This window comes from Lethenteron reissneri, chromosome 11, assembly GCF_015708825.2.
Source record: "Lethenteron reissneri isolate LAM-NWPU_2019-01 chromosome 11, ASM1570882v1, whole genome shotgun sequence".
Classification (NCBI taxonomy): domain Eukaryota; kingdom Metazoa; phylum Chordata; class Hyperoartia; order Petromyzontiformes; family Petromyzontidae; genus Lethenteron; species Lethenteron reissneri.
The window spans coordinates 150,244-173,895 of record NC_083789.1 but is presented as its reverse complement, the minus strand read 5'-3'; the positions used below and the strand labels follow the sequence as shown (position 1 = coordinate 173,895).

The 23,652-nt window shown below is 51.7% G+C and overlaps 1 protein-coding gene across 1 annotated transcript in view; it reads right to left on the bottom strand.

The window, feature by feature from the left end:
- LOC133341180 (ADP-ribose glycohydrolase MACROD1-like) overlaps positions 1 to 15,056 on the bottom strand; it is a 59,633-nt gene extending 44,577 nt beyond the window's left edge. Inside the window, exons 1-2 of the mRNA XM_061549634.1 lie at positions 15,047 to 15,056; positions 14,362 to 14,391 (exon numbers count right to left, since the gene is read on the bottom strand). Of these exons, the coding sequence (XP_061405618.1) occupies positions 14,362 to 14,391; positions 15,047 to 15,056 (40 nt within the window). The remainder of the gene's footprint in view (positions 1 to 14,361; positions 14,392 to 15,046) is intronic.
- Positions 15,057 to 23,652: the final 8,596 nt, after the last annotated feature.

The following is a 23,652-nucleotide window of genomic DNA, read 5'->3' as shown; positions in this document are numbered from 1 at the left end:
AAATATTAATTATTTTAGTTTTAGTTTAGTTTAACAGCAGTAGTATAAGCCACAGCACCACCCACCTTAATCAGCCATAGTGGCCTTAACAGGTGCTCGCAAACAGCCTTGCCCCAAACAGACTGTCACAGGCTATGGTTGTTTTCTGTCATGTTTCCCAAATTACTTCTATTTGTATTTGGCGAAATGTGGTAGTGTTGAGGGGGGGGTGGCGTTACACGAGGCTGCCAAAAACACTTTCAAGCGACCCCTAAACCAGCGCGCCAACACTCTCAAGAAGGCATTGCGGGCCTGAGCAAGGTATGTAAACAAGACACGCGCGTGCGTGCTTGCTCCATCAAGCCAGAGGCCAGATGCCCTACAAAGACACACACACATGCGCGCGGCGGATTTGCAAGCCAAAAGGGGGAATTGAAAGCGAATCAATGGGGGCCCATTTAGCGGGGCGGAATCCCAGGAATTGCGGGGACTTATCTGCCTCTGTCTCACCCGACACCTCCTAAATGCCAGGCGTTACGTAAACTTTGGAGGCCGGACTGCATCCCCCCCCTACCCCCTCCACCCCCGCCCGCCCGCCAGGCTCTCACCGAACATTCTCTATCGACTGCTGCAAGGAAGGCACTGATAGCTTTTAAATAGACAAATTAAACGTCTCCATGTAGTGTCTGTGCTGAGCTTCTTTCACGCCGTACGGAGCCAACCGTGCTAATCGGAGGTGCCCTGGTGCTGCGCCCGCGGATCGTAACGTACGCATTGTAGGCGGCCGAACACGAAAACATGTATTTTTAACAAACAATTACAGTATAGTCAGCTTCCCAAACCCGTGCGTGCGCGCGTGCGCACCTTGCATATCTATGAGCTTCACAAGTCAGAACCATGACCATTACTAATTATTATTGCAGTGCAAATTGCTAAATTCAAAGAGACAAAGGCAACCAGTTGGAGAATTCAAGGGAGTAGCGGGAGAAACGTTTCAAGCCGGCCATCATGGTGGCGGGCTCGTGTCTCGACTGCTTTTACGACGTACGACTTGCGATTGCTTATCCAATGCAAACCTCACGCGTGCTTTGCCATTTATCAGTTACGAGTGTTTAGAGGCGCTCTGGACAAGAGATATGGTCGTGTGTGTGAGTGTGTGTGTGCGTGGTGCTGGCCACCTATCCCCTCTTGTGCGCCGTGCCGGGCTGCATAGGTGCTGCTCGCGAAAAGCACTTGCCCCAACAGTCTGTTACAGGCTACACGGGGGATCTTTATCTTTGTTGTTTGTGGGTTGCAGGAGTTGTTCCCCGCTTGGGTTCCAACGACCAGAGGGGCGGTGACTATGATCTGCAGATGTCTGCACGATAGCGCCAATAACTCTGGCCTGCTGGGTTTGGGCCATAAACGACTCCGCACACCCAGAGGTTGACCAGTGGCAGATAAGAGAGCGGTGCGATCGGTTTTTTCTTTTAGAAAGTTTCGTATGCCATCGCTGGCCACTCATTTCTGTGGGGAAATTACCAAAGTGGGCCGACTGCTTTAATCTGCATGTTAAAAAGGCACAGTGACAAGATTTGCAGGAAAAAGATTGTGTGCCGGTGTAATGGATTCAATGAGTCATACACAGATCCAAAAGAAAAACTGCAAGAGCTCTCTCCTGCGACGCGGCTAATGAATTTAGAGAGACTAACAGCAAGTAAACAATATTAATTCATATTAATTAAATATTAAGAGGATGCGTTTTACTGCGGTATACAATGACAAATTAAAGCAATTCACCCTGGTAGCCATTAACACCGCCTTAGAACGGTGAAACACATTGACCGCAGACACGTTACGTGTCAATAAACAAATGTAGCGAGATTGCCTTTAAATCGAGGCCAATATTAATTCATTAAAAGCAAGTCAACTTAAGGTATCTCTTGCAAGGCTTCGTGGCACACGTGTCTAGAATTTCCACTCTCAGCGAGCGGGTATTTACGTTCCGCTCTTTGGCAGTCGGCACAAACTGGACGACAATTAACGTCACGCCGGGAAACAGAGGTAACTGCAACAGCCAGCTCCTCGTGACCAGCAGTCCCCTCGCTCACAGCGGGACAACGGAGTTGACGGCAACCGAGTTGATGGCAACCGAGTTGATGGCAACCGAGTTGATGGCAACCGAGTTGATGACAACCGAGTTGATGACAACCGAGTTGATGACAACGGAGTTGATGACAACCGAGTTGATGACAACCGAGTTGATGACAACCGAGTTGATGACAACCGAGTTGATGACAACCGAGTTGACGGCAACCGAGTTGATGGCAACCGAGTTGATGACAACCGAGTTGATGACAACGGAGTTGATGACAACCGAGTTGATGACAACCGAGTTGATGACAACCGAGTTGATGGCAACCGAGTTGATGGCAACCGAGTTGATGACAACCGAGTTGATAGCAACGGAGTTGATGACAACCGAGTTGATGACAACCGAGTTGATAGCAACGGAGTTGATGACAACCGAGTTGATGACAACCGAGTTGATGACAACCGAGTTGATAGCAACGGAGTTGATGACAACCGAGTTGATGACAACCGAGTTGATAGCAACGGAGTTGATGACAACCGAGTTGATGACAACCGAGTTGATGACAACCGAGTTGATAGCAACGGAGTTGATGACAACCGAGTTGATGACAACCGAGTTGATGACAACCGAGTTGATGACAACCGAGTTGATGACAACCTCGCGGATCGAGTCGGAAACCTCGCGAAATCGACGGGCGTCGCGTTATCGTTACAACCGCGTCAACTCGTCTCTCTGCCCCTTCCGTGGCGTGTCGTGCCCAATATGTCTTCAGTCTTTAATCTTTTTCTTTTTTTGTTTGCCTTTTGTCCTTTCTCGTCTGTCCACGGGTGTACGCAAAGTGCGGGGGGCTTATCGCCGTGCGCGCGAGGAGGTTGGGACAAATCCTCGAGATCCCCACAAGAGATGCTGAATGCAATGACAGTCCTGGTAAACGGGCTCTCGTTGATTGCTCCCCCCCCCCCCTCGCTCTCCTTTTCAGTGGCAAATCCTATCACCGCATGGGGCATCTGGCCTGCGAGCTAAAACCCATATGGCTCCAGTATTTTTATGGTAAAACGAGCGCGTGTCGCTTACTACGTGGTCACAACCTTGCTTCGGAAACTTTTAATTGTTTGCACCCTGCTAGTTTTATATGCGGTATTAAACACGAGCGCGCGCTGATGAGCATCAGACTTACGACAATTAAAAGTCGGATAGCGCCCGGTGTTCAGACAGTTGAAGGACGATTGAAAAAAAAATTCCGCTCGTATTGTAATCAAATTAAGTGGAAGGCTGGCGTTAATGTCCACACACTCCTGATTGCAGCGGAATTAAGTATTTGAAGCCCGCAGAGCATCGCAGCGCCTCTGCGGAGAGACCCAAAGTTTAAAATTAATGAAAAAATTACACATGCCAAGGGGCACTTATAAAATAGGGTACTTGAGCAGTGATGTGCTGCTGCTTACTGCAGGGACACCTTTAGGGTTATCTCAATAATTTGGAAACGTCGTCTCTGATTGCGCACTCTCTCCCCACCTTAATACTTTGCGACAGTTTCTGATTTCTCCTTGAACTGTTTAAAAAGAACGTCTTTGTTTTGCCAAGTCCCAAAACAGCGGACGTAATGAGGTCCAAAAGGCGTTTCTCGTACCGCGCGCAAGGTTTCCACAGCAAGCCTACCCTGCCTGCCACAATCCCCGTCGAGCCGCACAAACAACAATCTCATTGAAAAGCTGAAAAGAGGATTTGCGCTGAGTGTGCGCGCATGTGTGCGAGAGTGTGCGCGAGCGTGCGTGGAGTGGTAGTGCAACGGTTAGCATGCTGTGCTACAAACCCCACGACTCGAGTTTGATTCCCGCTCACGGCGATTATTTGAACCGGTCCTGGGCCTCCTCGCCTAGTTCGACTCGGCCTCAAATGAGTACCTGGTGCAATGTGCAGACATCACCACTTAGGAGACGAAGGCAGCCGGGTGTGGTGCTGGCCACCCACCACCTCGTTTGCCGTGCCGGCCTTCATAGGTGCTCGCTAACAGCACTTGCCCCAACACTCCGTTAAGGCGACACGAGAGATCTTTTGTCTTTGTGGGGGGTTGGGGAGAGATGCGCGCGCGAGAGAGAGAGGGGGCGCTTCACGCGGTGTGCACGAGTTCCACGCCGCCGCAGGTGCCTCAACAACAGTAAAGCCCCCGGCAACGGCGAGCCGGCCAATTTGACGGTTTGTTAGCGGGGGCCATATGGTCGCTCATTAGCCGGGACTGCGGCAGGGAGCTTTAGGCTGGCGAGAAGATTCCCCGCCCCACCTCCGCCGGCGGCCCCCAGCATCTCAGCCATGGGCATCATCTCCGCTCGGCTCACACATCGTGAAAAAAATAAACAAAGGGGGTGCGCGCGCGCCCCCGACTTTTGCTCATTTTTTGGCTGCGACGGGAACTTGGCGTTGTGAAGTCCCATACGCCCTCGCGGCACAAAGTTTGGCGTCAACAAGAGCAAAAACACCAACAACACGGCCCCGTGGCACAGGCAGGGCCCAGCGCTGCTCATTAGCGCCATCAGCTTTGATTCATCCACTGCTGGGTTCAGGCCTCCGCAGCAAGTTGGGATGCTATCACTCACAAGCTCGCGACGCAGCAACAATCCGTGCAGCTCCCACGCACGCGAGCTCATCTCATTACTCCAGCCCACTCGCTTTCACGAACAGTCAATATGATGCCTCTAATTAGCGTTTGTTCACCGTTTTCCTTTCGGTCTCTCCTCTTAATTCTTGGCGTGCGTCTCCCCCCGTCCCTCCTTGGCGCACGCTCACGAATCGTCACCGTCTTCCCTGTTTCCGGCCACCGCCACAGCAGGCATTAACCTTTCTGACCCGCACCTGCTGGACATCTGTAAAAAGCAGCTTCATAGCTCATCGGATTTCTCTCGCGTAAAATAAATATTCAGCTTTTTGTGTTAAGTTTGTTGTCCTTCCCCCGCACCTCCCATTAGCACGGTTGGCTACGTACGGTGCGAAAGAAGTTCATTATACATAAAAAAATATATATGTTTATTGTGCATATGCGATGTACCATGAACTGAAAGTGTAGTCAATTTATTTATGGAAGCAGTAAATCAACATGCCAAGCGCACAGCGGTTCCGCCCTTCGTAAGAATCATCATCACGGCAGCGCTCCCCTACCATGCAAGTTATCGAAGCAACAAACCTCGGCATAATGAAGGGGATAAAACCATCACACAGCTGACGTGTTATAATCGTCGTCAGCTATTGTTTATCCACTGCCGGATGAAGGCCTCCGGCCACGTTTGTTTTAAAATTACGGAAATGCTTTAATGGTGCAATGTTTCCCTTTATTATTAAGGACGTTCGATATATGCGCGCTAGAGATTGCGCGCGGCTTTTCCCATGATGCCGTGCGGCTTTTCCCATGGTGCCGTGCGGCCTAAATAAAATCCCTTAACGCGAGCATGTAACAATTAGCCGCGCCGAGACAGTGCGCAAAAAGTTACTGCGGCCGGCAGTAACCTTGGCGACGCATCCCAAATTGAAGTCGAATCATTACTAAAGTTAAGCAAGCAGTGCCCTTCCAGTATTGCCATTGATCCGCACATGCACACACACACCTTTGCCCTATTCGTGCAGGCCAATCAGTGCAGTCACTGGGGAGAAAATATAACCGCTTGCTTACATTTAACATTAATTTAAAAAAGGTTACGCAAGCCTTAATTACGGTGAAATCTGTGCTGTGTATGGAAAGGCCAAAATAAGATGGATTTTACAGACAAAGACAAAGATTCCCCGTATAGCCTAAAGAGACTGTTGGGGCAAGTGCTGTTCACGAGCACCTATGAAGGCCGGCACGGCAAACGAGGGGGTGGGTGGCCAGCACCACGCCCGACCGCCTTTGTCTCCCCAGTGGCGATGTTTACGCACCGCACCAGGTACTTATTTGAGGCCGAGTCGGACTCGGGGAGTAACAGAACCGGTTTAGATAATCGTCACTGGTGTTGGCCGTGAGCGGGAATCGAACTCGGGTCACCGAGTTCGTAGCATAGCTCGGAGAGACACAGGGATGCTAACCGCTACACTACCGCTCCCCGTATATTTACACACACACACGGCACGTTCTTTGTGGTTACAACTGCCCAGCCCGGTATCTCACAAAACGTTGTATTGTAAAATGTCGCCGTGTCTGCGAGTGGTGTGGAGACGTGCCGTCATACTTTACGTAGTGCATCGCTAATTTTATGCCAAAATGCGGACCCCCCGCTGGTTGCATGAACGAAGGCGTAACACGTCTGCGAGCCTACGAGACATCTCGGCCAGTTTGACGCCGCTGTACCCCACCGAACAAGGCCGTATCATCCCACCGGGGAGGGGGGGTGCGGCGGGGAGCGATCATTCTTTATCTGCCGCTGGATGAAGGACTCTCGGTATGTGCCAGTGTTGGTGCGGTCGCGTTGCGTTGAGCGCACCGCGCCACCAACCCGGCGACCCGAGCTCGATTCCCGCTCACGGGCCAACACCAGTGACAATTACCTGAACCGGTTCTGGGCCTCCCCTAGGTAGACTCAGCCTTAAATGAGTATCTGGTGCCATGTGTAAACATCACCACTGGGAAGACAAAGGCAGCGGGGCATGGTGTTGGCCACCCACCCCTTCATGTGCTGCGCTGAGTGCTCGCTCATGGCACCTGCCCCAACAGTCTGTTAAGGCTATATGGGGGATCTTTGTCTTTGGGCCTCGAAGCAGCTGTGATCCATCTCGGCAGGAAGTGTGCCTTGGATCTGGCGCCCGCCACTCAAACACCCCCTCGGTAGTTGCTCCCCTGGAGGAGGTCACCAACTCTTGGATTGGTCTCCATCAATGGTTGCACAAGTTAACGCGTCACACTCTTTAGGCGCCTATTTTGTGGACGACTCAAATGAAATGCTGCTGCAGTGCTAAGGAACACTCACCTAAGCGGGCGCATGCAATGTCGAATAACAAACACAGCAGTGTATATATATATATATACACACACTCACATACGCACAGCGAAATCTCATCCATTCTCTCATCAATTATTCAAAAGGATAGCAATTCTCTTTTTCTCTCTCTGTCTACCACAGTATGTTATGTTGCGAGTGTGTATATGTACATGTATGAAGTGAGATAAGTGTAATCGTTTATTGCAAATTGTGGTGTACTGCGTATTGCTAGTTTGCATGCATTACCATCATTAGCCATGACAACATCGACAGGCTGATGTGCAGGTCTCCTTCATTAACGAAAAATTAAAAACAAGCCCAAGTCACGCGATTGTGGCCATGCTATCCAAAACAAGGACCATAGCAAATCCACAGAGACTCATAGAAATACGTAGAGACTCATAGAGATGCAGGGTGACACAAAATACGTAAAGACTCAGAAAAACATTAGCGATCCACTGACATCAAGTGAGAAATGTGATTGTGGCCACAAAACCCAAACTATGGGCCAAATAATAAACCCATTCGAGACTCACAGAGACCCACAGAGACACACAAATATACATCGAAGATAAACCACGGTAGTGTTATTGTGGCTATGCAACCCAAACTGTGGACCGTACAGTAAACCCCTGGAGTCTGTGATCCTTCATAGGACGAGGGGAGGGGAAAGGGGGTAAGAGTGGTGGCGCAGTGGTTAGGCCACTGAACTGCAAGCGTCGCGGCCTGCTCTCGGATTTCTGGCCAAACTACCGCGGAGACTGCGTCTGTGAAACGAGGCGCATTCCGTCGAGAACAGCCTCGCTCCGTGAGACTGGAGCGAATATCAACTGTACTCTACAATAAAGATTATTGTTGTTGTTATTACTACGAATATGGCTACGATTTTTAAGTTTTAGCTCTCGATTTAAAGCTTTCGTGACTGCAGGGATTCATATTCTTGGTTCTTTCGGTAAAGTCACGTAGAAGGGAAATAATAAAATTATATAAATATTTTAAAAAAATCCCTTCTACGTGACTTTACCGAAAGAACCAAGAATATGTAGCTCTCCTTCAGAAGCGACCTGGCGATCACAAATGATGGCTTAACGAAGTGGCTTTCCGTCACGTGGAAATGGATAGCAGCAGCTAAATACTCAAAACGCGTGACGTCGATTCTAAATATGGAGAGAAAACTAGAGGGGCCGGAGAAAAATCCACACGACCACGAGGAACGATAGACACGCGAACTCCAAATATACAGCAGCCGTCAGCGTCGGGATTGAACCCACGACCTCTTGTAAAGCAGGCGAGGTAGTTAACATCTGGTCACAGTGGTGGCTCATTATTACTACGGCAGTATTGTTATGGGTCACATCGGTGCAGAATGATGACCGCACGGGTGCTGCGTGGAAGGGCATCCATCACTCAGTAGTAACTTTACTTATGGCGAGTGGTGTCATTAGTTTATGTCAGTTAACAGCTTTGAAACATAAGCATATGCAAGCATGCCGGTGTATTTTAATACTTACGGATAATAATCATTTAACGACCCAACAAAATCGCACTTTTCCTTCAAACTACCGCTGAACAAAAGCCTCCCCCCCCCCATACGTATTTGTCATGGGAGTCGATCGACAATACTTCACGGCGCTCGTTTGCGCGGGTAGATTCAGGAGAGGGTGAGGGTAAGGACCGGTTTGAATATCACTCCACCACTGGAATTCAGCTGTGACCGGGAATCAAACGCGGGTCACCAGATCCGCGGCGCGCAAACCACTGCCACCATATCACCACTGCTCCACCCCCGTTCTGCAGCAGCCCTCACGTGAGCGTAGATCTTTCACGGTGTCTCCGAGGACGCCTACTTTTCCTGGACCATGCAACTCAACTGACTTAGATTTGAAGTTTTCGTGACTGCAGGGATCCATGCGCTAAAGTGGGCCAATTGTTTATTGCTGTGGATGTCCCACCTGATGACGGACGCTTGTGTTGCGCCCGAAACGTCGTGATTTAATTTAGTTTATTTTATACCTACGTGACTTTACCGAAAGAACCAAAGACTATCAACCGACTTATTTTTTTTTGTTTACCAACTATTCCCATTCTACCAGGTAAGGCCCACTGTGTTGTTTAGCTCTTTTGCAGAAGCGACCTGGCCACAAGCGGTAGCTCAACAGAATGGCCTACACCAATGTGGAAAAGCTCAACTTGGGTGCGACTGAAGACAATGTACGGGCAAACCTTAAACACATTTTCTGGCACCATGTACGTGGGCAACGGTGCCAAAATACATGCGGGTGGGGAGGGAATAAAACTCCTTCCCAAAATTCAAATCGAATGAAGACAGCACGTAGATCAATAACGATCCCTTAATCCTGCACGATTTTTAGGGAAAAACGAAAACAGCAGCGGCCGATGCAGCCGCAGCAGCGCAGGCTGCGAGCGAGCGGGTCAGAGAGAGAGGCGGCTGGGCCGAGCGTTAATCTGGAGGCGCGCACACACCGTACGTAGCCCGCTATCGTCGTTAATCAGGAACACACAGCCACCACCATCCGCCTGGCGTAGTAGCCGTAATATTAATAACAATCACCGCCCGGGCCTGTCGCAGTAACTTCAAGAAAATTAAAACGTCCGTAATAACCGTTGTTTATTTTTAATCGTTTGCGTTTAGAAACGTTTGCTTCAGGTGTACCTGCGGGTGCAGAAACTACAAGTGTTTAAGATAAATGAGGAAGATTATAGCACGGCTGTTGAAATCACCTATTGTCTAAATTGCTACTGCTTGTGGAATAATTTGGAAACAACTGCCTTCAGAATATCTGCCGGTCCCCCCATGGGGCAAATCGCCGGTATTTTGTTTTTTTGTGTTAAAGTTATCTACAGTGCACAGGACAAATAAACATCCTAATTTTGCACGTGAGTTTCCTGAAGGCACCATTATCCATTCTTAAATTTCCATCCAAGACAATCGCATCCGCGAATCGCAGTTTTTCTCAAGGCAATTTCCCAGGCAAAAGTCTCCGTTAGACTGAATGGAATATTATACGTAGAATTAGGATCAGATTCCTAGTCGATGTTTTTGTTAATCTAGCTTCGCGGACCTTCGGCTATGTTTAGCTTGGCTACACATTGCCAAATCCATCCAATCAGACTGGCGATTCAAGCAAATTCCATGCGGAAAGAATGGCCCTTGAAATGCATTGGCGATCGCAAGAATTGACTCAATTTGGAATAGACTCAATTTCACCCCAAATCAGGGTGTGACTTCATGGATACTGGGTCAGCTTAGTCGAGGCTAGAACAGGCTCCAGTGCATACCCACGCCCGTGAGTGGCCGGGACGCACGGAGCAGCTAAGTGTTAACGTCAGCATGACAAGTGGCCTGGCCGTCTTTGTCTTCCCGGTGCCAATGTTCATAGTAACACTCCACGCCAGGTGTCCATTCAACAAAAGCCCAAACTCGTGGAGCCCCAACGCACGCCCACATTACCCGTGTGAATAGAAAACCACGAAATCCGGGTCACCGGGATTGCAGCGCAGTGCGTTATTTATAAATGTGTCGTAACCCTCCACCACCCGACACGGCCAATCAGCAAAAAAGTGTCACGTTGACACACGCCGCTTCCTACACTCTGTGAGACTCCATCGGAGCGACGTGACGGATAGAAATTAACGCCATTGCGCAAGCCAAATCCCTGGGGCGCCTCTGCTCGGCACGCTCGTCACTCGCTCGCCCACTCACGTGGCCGTCGGCGTTCTGCGCCGCCGCGGCCCTCGGTGAGCAATCTGCGGTGTCGCGGCGTCTTCCAGACACGGCCCGGAGGCGCTCGCAGTAACGCCCTCCCCCACCCCCGCAGATGGCGCGCGCCTCGCTCGCCGGTCGCACGGCCCGTCCGTGCCGCCGGCAAAAACGCCGCCGCTTCCAGCGAGCGCTGCCACCGAGACGGGGAGATTCATCTCAGGCCGGCCCGACGCAAGCACGGCAGCTCCGTTCCGCGACAAGAATCTTCGCCACCACGGTAGCCAATCGTCGCTCGTTGAAATCAGAAGGGGACCAGTGCCCGTTCGGGTGCGAACGATTTCCAAGGAATCGGTTCGGGCTCTGCCGTTGGCCACACTCGGGGGGTGGCCCCTTTGAGAAGCGCAAGCCGCGGCAAGCCGCGGCAAGCTGCAGGGTTAGCTAGCGCCCCGGCGGAATTGGGCGAGCGGGTTGCAGAATCGAAGCAACTGACCCCGGATGGACAGGCTCGGCGGTTGAGCACGGTTGCGTTCGGCTAGTCGGCCAGACGGGGAGGAGGAGGGGTGCTGGGATAAAAAAAGGACGCCGTGGCAAAGTATCCGGAAACACCTTTCATTATTGATGCCGTCCGTATAGAAAACGAAATAGCGCTGCGTGCAAAGCGTGGCAAATTGAAGCAAGCGCTTCAGACGGTTGTAGCCCTTGGGAGTTTTTAGAAGCCTCATTGTTGGTCCTGATATAGGTGGAAGAAGCTACCTGTAGAATCAAGTGTACATCCCCTCTTGATGGAATAACCACATGGCAGACATTAATTTTAACGTGACAGATCCCTCAAATTCTGGCTCTGAGCTCAAAACGCGGGGAGTGGCCATTAAAGTTTTATCAGAGTGCACATGCAAATTGCATTCCAACGATCGCACGACGATGATGCGCTGCCCGTCACGCCCGTTGCCGGCACGGTCAAGCTGCTTTGACCCTCTGCTCAACGATGTGCGGGTGTTCCCGTGTTGAGGTTCTTTAAGACGCGCCTCGTCGCGTGGAGTTGCTGCGTTGCAAAGTTCAACCGGGAGCACAGTTACACCCCCTGGGATATCGCTCGAGCGTGCGTACATCTGGCAGCAAGGATGCATCAAACCAGTGATTGCCAGCCAGTGATATCGGTGCATACATCCTATATACAAAATGATGAAGGCCTGTGTATTGAATTCCTATTTTGTAAATGGTTTGGAAAAAAAAGTAACACCACTTTTTTAAATAATTGTATTATTATTTTATTGTCATTTTTGTTTTTATTCAGCTCTGACTTTGTGAGAGCTTGGATAGCTGCATCCAAGTCGAATGGTGGCTGCTTGGGGAGTTTTGTTGGTGGCTTGGGAGGCGGGAGGGGTGGTGTGTTACTGTCGAGCCTCAACGACGCACCCCAAACTCACGCGGCTCGGCTCTGGATGAGCGCGGGGGGGGGGGGGGGGATAGAATTAAGGTGGTCATTAGTTAATTAAGCCCCGTGCGCTTGTGGAAAGTCATCTGTTCGCGGAGATCAGAGTGTGAGCGATGCTCTCCAGATACTGCGCAGATTCGCGGTAGAGCGTCGCGTAATGAGGGGGGGGAAGGGCGGTGATAAAAAGCATGAGCAGCCGTGGACGCAAAATTAAGCATCCCAACGTAGCGGGGGGGAGAAAGCCAGCAACAGACTCTTTCACAAACGATGGCAAAGGCGTGGATCTTTCTAGGGAATTAAAAACACGTGGCTTTGTACTCACGTTAAAACCCAGTGAATGCTAATGCCTCTTAGTAGCCGCACACAAGACGCTAACCTATTTACAGACGACGTATACGAATCGAAAAACTTCTGTTATTACATGCTTTTCGATGCAGCTGTCGTGAGCTTTCAAAGCAATATTAATGGCCGAACCGATGATGCATTAGTCCATCACCTGGACGAGAGCAATTGAAAGGGAATTCCAGACCACACTCAAGCGGAGGGAGAGAGCGATTGGCCCCGACTCTGATCTCTACCCCCAACAAACAGACGCTTAACGAATGGGAGAAGCAGCTCGTGTGGTGATTGAGCACGAACAACGCAGAGGGAGGGAGGGGGGGGCGTAAGGCAGGCGAGAGAAAATGGAGAGACAAACAGAAGCGAGATCTTTAGCAACCGTTCCTTACCGACGTTAATCACTCAGGAGAGCCTCGGTGAGACCCGACACTTTCTCCAAGCAAGCAGGGCCCTACGTTGAGAGCCTGGCGGGTGTCACTATCGTTTATTTTCAAGAACAACAAAACCAGAGGGGCTCAGAAAAACTTCACAACATTCCAGAGGATGACTCTCCAAACAATCAATATATGTTATGAACCCGCTTGCTGTAAAACTCACCGCAGGCACTTTACTGCGCCCTGCAGATAGCCATCCCAAGTTTCCGGGATTGCATCGCCAAGTTTGCTGGATTACAGGTGTGTGCACCGCCACAACCGCCCCCCCCCCCCCCCCCCCAACGTTGAATTAGAACAGTTCGCAAGTGTCGACCGTGAGAACCAGCGCCTTGGAAACCACGATCGACAGCACAACATCGTCCCCTGCGCTCGGATTTCGGAGGCGGGAGGTGACGCGACTAAGACGGTGCTGCTGCTTCTGCTGCTGCGTTTCCATCTCGGGGATTGTGCCGAGTTGCCTGCTCCTGGCGCGGGAAATTAACGAGCTGGGCTCGAACGCAACATCTTCACAACGTGTGTCAACTTTCAGAAAGGCGATTTAATTCCGTTCAAGTTTGAAATGATTTTACAAGTACAATAACAGAAGGGGTCCTCCTACTTTACCCCGGGTAGGCAGTTGAGACACGTGCTGATAATGAGCACATCTTCCAAAATAGCTCAAGCTTTGATTTTTTTTTTACCATCGCCATTAATTCTCAGCGACCGTTTTGTCTGCCTGTGCAGAGAGCATCGCCTGCGCCTGTTACAAGCGCAGCTGCTTGTAATTCTGGCTGCGTCGAGCACAGGGACGAGTTGACGTAGGTACGCAGTGTCGGGAATCGAACCCAGGTGACCCGAGATTGCAGTGCAGTTCATTGCAATAATTAAACCGTTGTAGGAACTTTTTCCCACAAAGACAAAGATCCCCCCCGCCCCCCCCCCCCGTCTGGCCTTTACGGAGAGTTCGGGTAAGTGCTGCTGCTGAGTACCTATGAAAGAAAAGTACACGAGGGGGTGAGTGGCAAGCACTACGCCCGGCCGCCTTTGTCTCCCCAGAAGGAATGTTTACATGCCGCACCAGGTACTTTTTTGAGGCCTACGGGAGGCCCAGGACCAGTTTGGATAATCGTCACACTGGTGTTGGCCGTGAGCGAGAATTGAACTTGGGATGCTGGTTTAGTAGCGCAGCGTAGCGCTAACCACGGCAGCACCACCGCTCCCCACGCACACATACACATGTCCACGCACACACACATACAAACACATGCACAAGATGACAATAACCCTTCAAGCATTGTCACTTTACAGATAAAAACGTTCAAATTTCTTTGTATTGATGTTGTTCTTGGATAATTTTTCCATGTGCCTTGTGTGTGTGTCATTCTAGTGCGGTGTGTGTGTGCGCGCGTGCATAAACATTTGTGTGCGCATTAAAATAAAAGTCAAAACATTACCTCCTCCACCGCCAAGCAGAGTCGAGTTAGCTGCAAAGACAGAAAATAAAGGCACACAGTTAAAACAAAATAATCTCATCCACAGAGAAAAAAGCAAGCTTTTGATGAAGATCAATCGATATCTGTAACAAACGTGCACATTATATGTGGCATATAAATGGCCATTTACAACTAAATTATAATCCGTGGTTTCAAACAGCGGGATGTAACGCGTGCACGCAACGTTTTAATTATGGTCTCAATGTCGAACCGCAAACATCAAAACACAGTTTCAACCCTCGGATTTCAACACTGCCCACAGCAGCAATTACCGATAGCTTCTCGCCTTCAAATATCGTGATCTTTGCACCAATTACTTGTGCCTCCGAGGTGTGCTCCGACCTCTTTAGTGCCAAGTTCTCTTTTTCATTCAAAAGGTCTTTCACCAATAACAAAATAGCAATATCACGCCACAAAGGCCTAACCAATGGCTACACCAATGTCACGTACAACCTTACAACAACCGCTAATGTTGTCGACATCTAAAGAGAATCGTTTCATTTTCACTTTCAATCAAGCTCAGCGGTAACTTTCACGCCAATGCCGGAAGTTCTCAACTTTTGCCTGTCCGCAATAGCGTGTGGTCCTGGCTGATGTTCTGACCGATCCTCGCACGCTCAAGCCATCCACGAGGTCTCACAATTACCGCAGTTCATCCCCTCCGAACCTTTGTGGCTTGGGGGCAGAAAGCAAGCTCTGACCACCACGCTCTCATCAGCTGAACCCCTTCGCTGCATCAATGTCGCTCACTTAGCCAGGTCACGACAGATACATCCCAGTGTATTTTCTCTCTCTCTATCTCACAAAGGGTTAGTTAGGGTTTATCCATTATCACTGGAGAAACGGTCTCTCTCAAAGTCTCTATTGGGTGGGTGCCATGTGGCCTTAATGATCACTCTGCAGAAGGTTGCTCGCTTGGGCAAAAATACCACGCAGAAATACTGAGTGCCAACAATCATAGGCCCGAACATTTCTGCGAAGTATCTGTTGTTACTTCAAAAGCTGCAATGAACCCGTTAAGGGGCTCTAACCCGGTGCAGTAAACAACAACAGCAGCAGAAGCAGCAGCAGCAGCAGCACGTTGAAGCGAGACCAATCAAAGTGCTCCGTGACAAGCGCAACGTCTATTTGGCCGACGAGGCCAAACAAAGCCAGAGATGTCCTCATAGAGATGCGACGGAGCTCGTAGCGCAGCGTGCCAACCGCTACACCACCGCTCCCCACAAAGACCCCCATATAACCTTAACAGAGTGTTGGGGCAAGTGCACACCCAGGGGTGGGTGGCCAGCACCACACCCGGCCACCTGAGTCTCCCTCGTGGCGATGTTTCCCCACATCGCACCAGGTACTCATTTGAGGCCGAGTTGACCTAGGGGAGGGCCCGGGACAGGTTCAGATAATCGTCACCGACGTTGGTGACCATGAGCGGGGAACGAACTCGGGTGGCCGGCTTCCTCGCACAGCGTAGCGCTGACCGCCACACCACCGCTCCCCCAACACGCACACACACGCGCGCCGACACTTGCGTCGAGCGCCTGCGTCCGTCGGTGGTTAAGCGCTGCGAGAGCGACGGACGCTGCCCCCAGTGCACCGCGGGCGAGGGGACTGCGGCCGCCCCCCCCCCCCCCCTCCTGTGGCGGACCTTCAAGCGATCGCCGCTGCACTTCGAGCGGAGTTCAACGTCGTCGCGAAACCACCCCCCCCCCCGCCCGCCCCCGGCTAATGACGCGCTTTCCTTTAAACGAGACAAACGGAAGCGGTTTAGAACGTGTCTGCCGAGGTGCAATGAGTGTCATTTGCCACCTGGTGCAAGAAGTGAACGGCGGGGAAGGGGGAAGGGGGGGGCGGCGGCCCCCCCGAAGGCCGCGCTTTTGAAACAGGGCCTTTTTTTGTGTTTCACATTTCAAGGCCTTACTTTTGTTTTTGCTTGCCCATTCCCTCTCTCATTTCCTGAAACGGCCAGCGTGGCATTGCTCAATTTTTGACGCGGTAAAATAAACAAAGCGGCACGAGCCGTCGTGGCGCAGCATTGCCACGCCGTCCCAACCGGGGGGGGGGGCACGCGGGCGTGAAAAACAACCGGCGCGCTTCCTGTGTCGTTCACAATTGCTGCCCCCCCCCTCACACCCCTACACACGCGACGTTGCTCCTCCGACCAATGACAAACGGCCTGTCGGTGGCCCCCTAAACTTTCCCGCTCCGCAGCGGTACGGCCTCGTGCCATAAAATATTATCCCGCCCCTGGCGTCCACGACCTCTCCGGGTTGTAAGTGCTGCCCCCACGTTCTATTCCACTTTACAGGCAAAACTATGCAGGAAGCTGCCAGCCGCCCACTCAAAGATCTTTGATCACATCGGGGTCTGCGTGGCCATTAGATGTTCGGTCATAAGTAAGAGTGTAACAAAAAAAAGGTGCAGCCCTGCAACTGCTTGCTCGCAACACTGCTGGCGGAAGGACCATCCATCGTGAAAGGCAGCGCTGAAGAGCCACTCTCGGAGGGCAATTGGCCTGCTCTTCCACGCTGGTCAGAAGAAGTCTTTTAAGACGACGGACGTACCAAAGTATCAGCAGCATGGGCGGGAAGCTAATGTGAATGTGAGTGGTGGTACTCGTAGAGGGTAACCATAGCACTGGTGGTGGGTTTCCACCAATAAAGGGTTCCTCCTGCTAGTGGTGATGGTAGTAGTGGGCAGTGATGGTCGTGGTGGTGGACTTCCACCAATTAAAGGGCTGCCAGGTCTGAAATGGCAACATTACAGCTAGTTATGACTTAAACTGGTTGATAACGTCCTTCCAGTGATTGCTGAGTTTTCACCCATCTTCTCGGTGGAAATTGTGTCTATGTCTGTATATATGGATGACTTCATGAACGAATCTTTGTTGATAACCAGTGGGTTTGCAAAGTACCTTCGTCTTAGAGAAATCTATTTCGTGTGAGCCCACCGCATTAAAACAATGATCAGCCACGGCCGAGGTATTGGTCCTACCGTGTTTCAGATCCGCCTTATGTTCACAGACTCGGTCCGAGACATGTCGCTTAGTTTCCTCAATTTAACTACTGCTGTAGACACAGCTTACTTTGTAGATGCCAGGGTACTGCATGTCAGGGATCACATTCTTCACAGATGGAATCAGATCACAAATTTTATGTACTGTGTTAAATCGAACCTGGATCTTGTGTTTGCTCATGATTTTGTAAATATTTTTGGTGACCCCTGCTATGTATGGCAAGGTGATGGTTTTGGTTGGGTCCTCGGTTCTTTCCCAACAGTTGGGGTGGTAGCTTTACAGATTGTGTAGTCTGAATATCAATTCGTCTTGAAGGCTTGTGTACATGTTCCAGTTCACTGGCTAGGTGATGATGGTCGGAAATACATAGAGCTCTATGGAGTTTTGATGAGGGAATTTTTCTGGGATGGATGGTGGTGGGAGTCAGGTCTTAAGGTAGGCATCCGTATGGGTGGCTTTCCTGTAGACAGAGTGGCCCATTGAGCCACCTGGTCTCTTTTCGATTAAAACATTTAAATCGAGACCAGGCCCCTCAAATGAGGGCTTCAAATCAGGACTTGACGCTCGATTGCAGCGTGTGCCTTCGTGGATAATTTTTGAACCCATCCCCCACCGCAATACCGCTACAATCTGTGACTGCAAGACTTAGCTCGCGAAGGTAGACTCGGGTGCTGCTCCCAGCCACAACAACTGCAGTGTGGGTGCTAAATACGCTGAGGTCGCACTGGTTACACACCAAGTGCTCTCCACAAATGAACCACAATACCTTGCCGATCTCGTCAAGGAACAAAAGCCATCATCACGCGAACTCCGGGCATCCTTGCAGCGGCAGGGTTTTGGCTGCCCATCGAACAAAGACGGTGGTGACCACACCGCGCACGCCTTCAGATGCGCTTCTGCGGTCGTTTGGAACGCTCTTCCTCCCCCATATTTTGAAATCACTCAAGCTATGCACTGTTAAACCATCGAGATTGAAAAGTTCAATATACATGCGTACAAAAAAATATTCCACGAGACTGGGTTCAGGAACTATTTACGGAGCTACATTAGGCAGTAGGTGACAATCTAATAGGGCGTTAATTGGAAAATAAAAGCGGCATCAAGATAATCCACGGCAGTGCTGATGCAAGCAATGCAGGCATTTGATGCAATTTTCTCTGCAATTGCTCACGAAATGCCGCCAAGCCCGCACACTGACGGTTACGCAATTCCATTACAAGTCCAGACGCACACAATGCCTTTGTGGTGCACGGCACAACCACGCGCGAGCCGGGCACCGAGCGCAGGCAGTGAGCGCGTGAGCAGCCACAACGCAGCGTGGCGCAGGCAGACGCAGGCAGTCAGTGAGCGAGTAAGCAGCCACAATGTGGTGAGGGCAGACGCAGGCAGTCAGTGAGCGAGTAAGCAGCCACAATGTGGTGAGGGCAGACGCAGGCAGTCAGTGAGCAAGTAAGCAGCCACAATGTGGTGAGGGCAGACCCAGGCAGTCAGCGAGCGAGTAAGCAGTCACAATGTGGTGAGGGCAGACGCAGGCAGTCAGCGAGCGAGTAAGCAGTCACAATGTGGTGAGGGCAGACGCAGGCAGTCAGCGAGCGAGTAAGCAGTCACAATGTGGTGAGGGCAGACGCAGGCAGTCAGCGAGCGAGTAAGCAGCCACAATGTGGTGAGGGCAGACGCAGGCAGTCAGCGAGCGAGTAAGCAGCCACAATGTGGTGAGGGCAGACGCAGGCAGTCAGTGAGCGAGTAAGCAGCCACAATGTGGTGAGGGCAGACGCAGGCAGTCAGCGAGCGAGTAAGCAGTCACAATGTGGTGAGGGCAGACGCAGGCAGTCAGTGAGCGAGTAAGCAGCCACAATGTGGTGAGGGCAGACGCAGGCAGTCAGCGAGCGAGTAAGCAGCCACAATGTGGTGAGGGCAGACGCAGGCAGTCAGTGAGCGAGTAAGCAGTCACAATGTGGTGAGGGCAGACGCAGGCAGTCAGTGAGCGAGTAAGCAGCCACAATGTGGTGAGGGCAGACGCAGGCAGTCAGTGAGCGAGTAAGCAGTCACAATGTGGTGAGGGCAGACGCAGGCAGTCAGCGAGCGAGTAAGCAGCCACAATGTGGTGAGGGCAGACGCAGGCAGTCAGTGAGCGAGTAAGCAGCCACAATGTGGTGAGGGCAGACGCAGGCAGTCAGCGAGCGAGTAAGCAGTCACAATGTGGTGAGGGCAGACGCAGGCAGTCAGCGAGCGAGTAAGCAGCCACAATGTGGTGAGGGCAGACGCAGGCAGTCAGTGAGCGAGTAAGCAGTCACAATGTGGTGAGGGCAGACCCAGGCAGTCAGTGAGCAAGTAAGCAGCCACAATGTGGTGAGGGCAGACGCAGGCAGTCAGTGAGCAAGTAAGCAGCCACAATGTGGTGAGGGCAGACCCAGGCAGTCAGCGAGCGAGTAAGCAGTCACAATGTGGTGAGGGCAGACCCAGGCAGTCAGTGAGCAAGTAAGCAGCCACAATGTGGTGAGGGCAGACGCAGGCAGTCAGTGAGCGAGTAAGCAGTCACAATGTGGTGAGGGCAGACCCAGGCAGTCAGTGAGCAAGTAAGCAGCCACAATGTGGTGAGGGCAGACGCAGGCAGTCAGTGAGCGAGTAAGCAGCCACAATGTGGTGAGGGCAGACGCAGGCAGTCAGCGAGCGAGTAAGCAGCCACAATGTGGTGAGGGCAGACGCAGGCAGTCAGCGAGCGAGTAAGCAGCCACAATGTGGTGAGGGCAGACCCAGGCAGTCAGCGAGCGAGTAAGCAGCCACAATGTGGTGAGGGCAGACGCAGGCAGTCAGTGAGCGAGTAAGCAGCCACAATGTGGTGAGGGCAGACGCAGGCAGTCAGCGAGCGGAGTAAGCAGCCACATGTGGTGAGGGCAGACCCAGGCAGTCAGCGAGCGAGTAAGCAGCCACAATGTGGTGAGGGCAGACGCAGGCAGTCAGTGAGCGAGTAAGCAGTCACAATGTGGTGAGGGCAGACGCAGGCAGTCAGCGAGCGAGTAAGCAGCCACAATGTGGTGAGGGCAGACGCAGGCAGTCAGCGAGCGAGTAAGCAGCCACAATGTGGTGAGGGCAGACGCAGGCAGTCAGTGAGCGAGTAAGCAGTCACAATGTGGTGAGGGCAGACGCAGGCAGTCAGTGAGCGAGTAAGCAGCCACAATGTGGTGAGGGCAGACGCAGGCAGTCAGTGAGCGAGTAAGCAGCCACAATGTGGTGAGGGCAGACGCAGGCAGTCAGCGAGCGAGTAAGCAGCCACAATGTGGTGAGGGCAGACGCAGGCAGTCAGTGAGCGAGTAAGCAGCCACAATGTGGTGAGGGCAGACGCAGGCAGTCAGTGAGCGAGTAAGCAGTCACAATGTGGTGAGGGCAGACGCAGGCAGTCAGTGAGCGAGTAAGCAGCCACAATGTGGTGAGGGCAGACGCAGGCAGTCAGCGAGCGAGTAAGCAGCCACAATGTGGTGAGGGCAGAGCAGGCAGTCAGTCGAGTGAGCGGTAAGCAGTCACAATGTGGTGAGGGCAGACGCAGGCAGTCAGCGAGAGTAAGCAGCCACAATGTGGTGAGGGCAGACGCAGGCAGTCAGCGAGAGAGTAAGCAGCCACAATGTGGTGAGGGCAGACGCAGGCAGTCAGTGAGCGAGTAAGCAGCCACAATGTGGTGAGGGCAGACGCAGGCAGTCAGCGAGCGAGTAAGCAGCCACAATGTGGTGAGGGCAGACGCAGGCAGTCAGTGAGCGAGTAAGCAGTCACAATGTGGTGAGGGCAGACGCAGGCAGTCAGTGAGCGAGTAAGCAGCCACAATGTGGTGAGGGCCGACGCAGGCAGTCAGCGAGCGAGTAAGCAGCACAATGCAGCGTGGTGCAGACAGGCGCAGGCAGTGATGAGTGATTGAGTAGCCACAACACAGCGTGGTGCGGGCTGGTCACATGCCCCAAGCACTAATCCAGTGTCTGGGCTGCGTCTGCAACCATCCGCTCTGCAGAACGTTAACTTGACCAAACGAATGAATGAAATGTGTTTATGCCAGTCAGAAAGCACTCACTTGCAGCAGGCATTTCTGTATTACGATATTATGTCGTCAATGGCTGGGTAGCTTAGCAGACGGTCCCGGTCCCTTTTTTGTTTTTTTTAAGGACCCATGTAGCTGCTGTAATCGAAATCTCACTGTTATGAACGTGGAAGTAACAGAATCCTTTTAACGATGACAATGCTGGTTGGGCTGGGATGGGTTGGAGGGATTGCGCTCAAAAATGTATCCTTCGCCTTTGTGGATGCCTTTTTGGACCCCTGTCAAAATGTCACGTGAAGATCATCAGCCACGCTTGGTTTACACATTTTACTAGGCAAGGCCCCGTTGAGCTATAATAGCTCTTTTTCAGAAGCGACCGGCTGCAAATGATCGCTCCACAAAGCAGCTTATCATCATGTGGACATTTATAGCAGCAAAAATACTCAGATGTTGATTCTAAGTGTGGAGGGAAAAACCGGAAGACTCGGAGAAAAATCCACGCGACCACGGGGAGAGAGAGAACACGCAAACTCCAAATGTACAGCAGCCGTCAAGGTCTGGATTGAACCCGTGACCTCCTGCACACCAGGCGAGGTAGTTACCATCTCCTAGCCACCGGATGAAGGCCTCCTCCCTATGTCGTTGCCATCGCTCACAGTCGTGCGATATCACAGCAACCAACGTTACTCGTACGTATACCCTCATGTCCCCGCCCCCTGAACTGCATTTCTTACCCAATGCAAATCCATGACCTGTACTCCTCTCTCTGTCTCTCGGTGTCATTCCGATGATGGATCGACATCCATGTGTCTTTGCATGGAGAAGATGCAGCGTGCTTATTAAGAAAGAGGTAAAATAAACACGACGAAAAGCGACTCAAATCGAAGGCAGGGTGGTGACTGGTGGTTCTCCTTCGTCTTCTACTTCTAAAAAACTGTCGCGGAAGCCTTGGCCACAGCTGCCAACAAAGATTGCTACTGTCGAGCAATTTCGTTTTAATCGCAAAGACATTGACCAACGCCGATGCGTCATGATCCGCATGATTCAGGCGTCGGGATTGCGCGACTTTTGCAGGCTGTACGTACGTGTGTCTGTTGAACTTCCATTGTCTCATACGTCGCCAAAAGTGCTCATCGCAGGTGCGGGGGAAGGACAACAAACTAAACTCAAAACTCATTTCTAAAAGAAATGAGTTTCTAAAAGAAATGAGTTTTCAATTTAGATTGAAAAGGCTGTCACATGACGCTTTCCGCGGCCGTGTTATTCCGCCGTTGTAGGGCGCGCGAAGCGAGATCAAGCGAAACAGAAAATGTATTTATACTGGAGGAATACAAGTGAGCTGTAAAGCTCTTTTTCACAGATGTCCAGTAGGGGCAGGGTCAGAGAGTTACAACAGTACAAGAACACAAATAGAGTGCTGAAAAGTAAAGCAAAGGTAAGCAAATCACATTCAATAAAAATGTTTTATTGTACCAGATAAAACCCATTGAGATATATAGCGTATTATTTCAGAAGCGACCTGGCCACAAACGATAGCTCAACGACGTGGCTTATCGCGTGGGAATCTACGGCAGCCAAATGACATAAATGCGTGATGTCGATTCTAAATGTGGAGGAATTGCAACGCGAAATAAAGCAACGCGAATGACAGCGTGACCCCAAAGTGAGTTGTCCCTCGCTGTCTCTCTATCCGCCTCGCTCGCTCGCACGCACACACAGGCTCGTTCGCGCACGCACGCACGCACGCAGACTCACTTGCACGCACGCGTGCACGCACGCAGACTCACTTGCACGCAAGCACGCAGACTCACTTGCACGCACGCGTGCACGCACGCAGACTCACTTGCACGCTCGCACGCAGACTCACTTGCATGCACGCGTGCACGCACGCAGACTCACTTGCACGCACGCGTGCACGCACGGAGACTCACTTTCACGCACGCGTGCACGCACGGAGACTCACTTTCACGCACGCGTGCACGCACGCAGACTCACTTGCACGCACGCACGCACGCAGACTCACTTGCATGCACGCACACACAGGCTCGTTCGCGCATGCACGCACGCACGCACGCAGACTCACTTGCACGCACGCACACACAGGCTCGTTCGCGCACGCACGCACGCACGCAAACTCACTTGCACGCACGCACACACAGGCTCGTTCGGGCACGCACGCACGCACGCAGACTCACTTGCACGCAGACTCACTTGCACG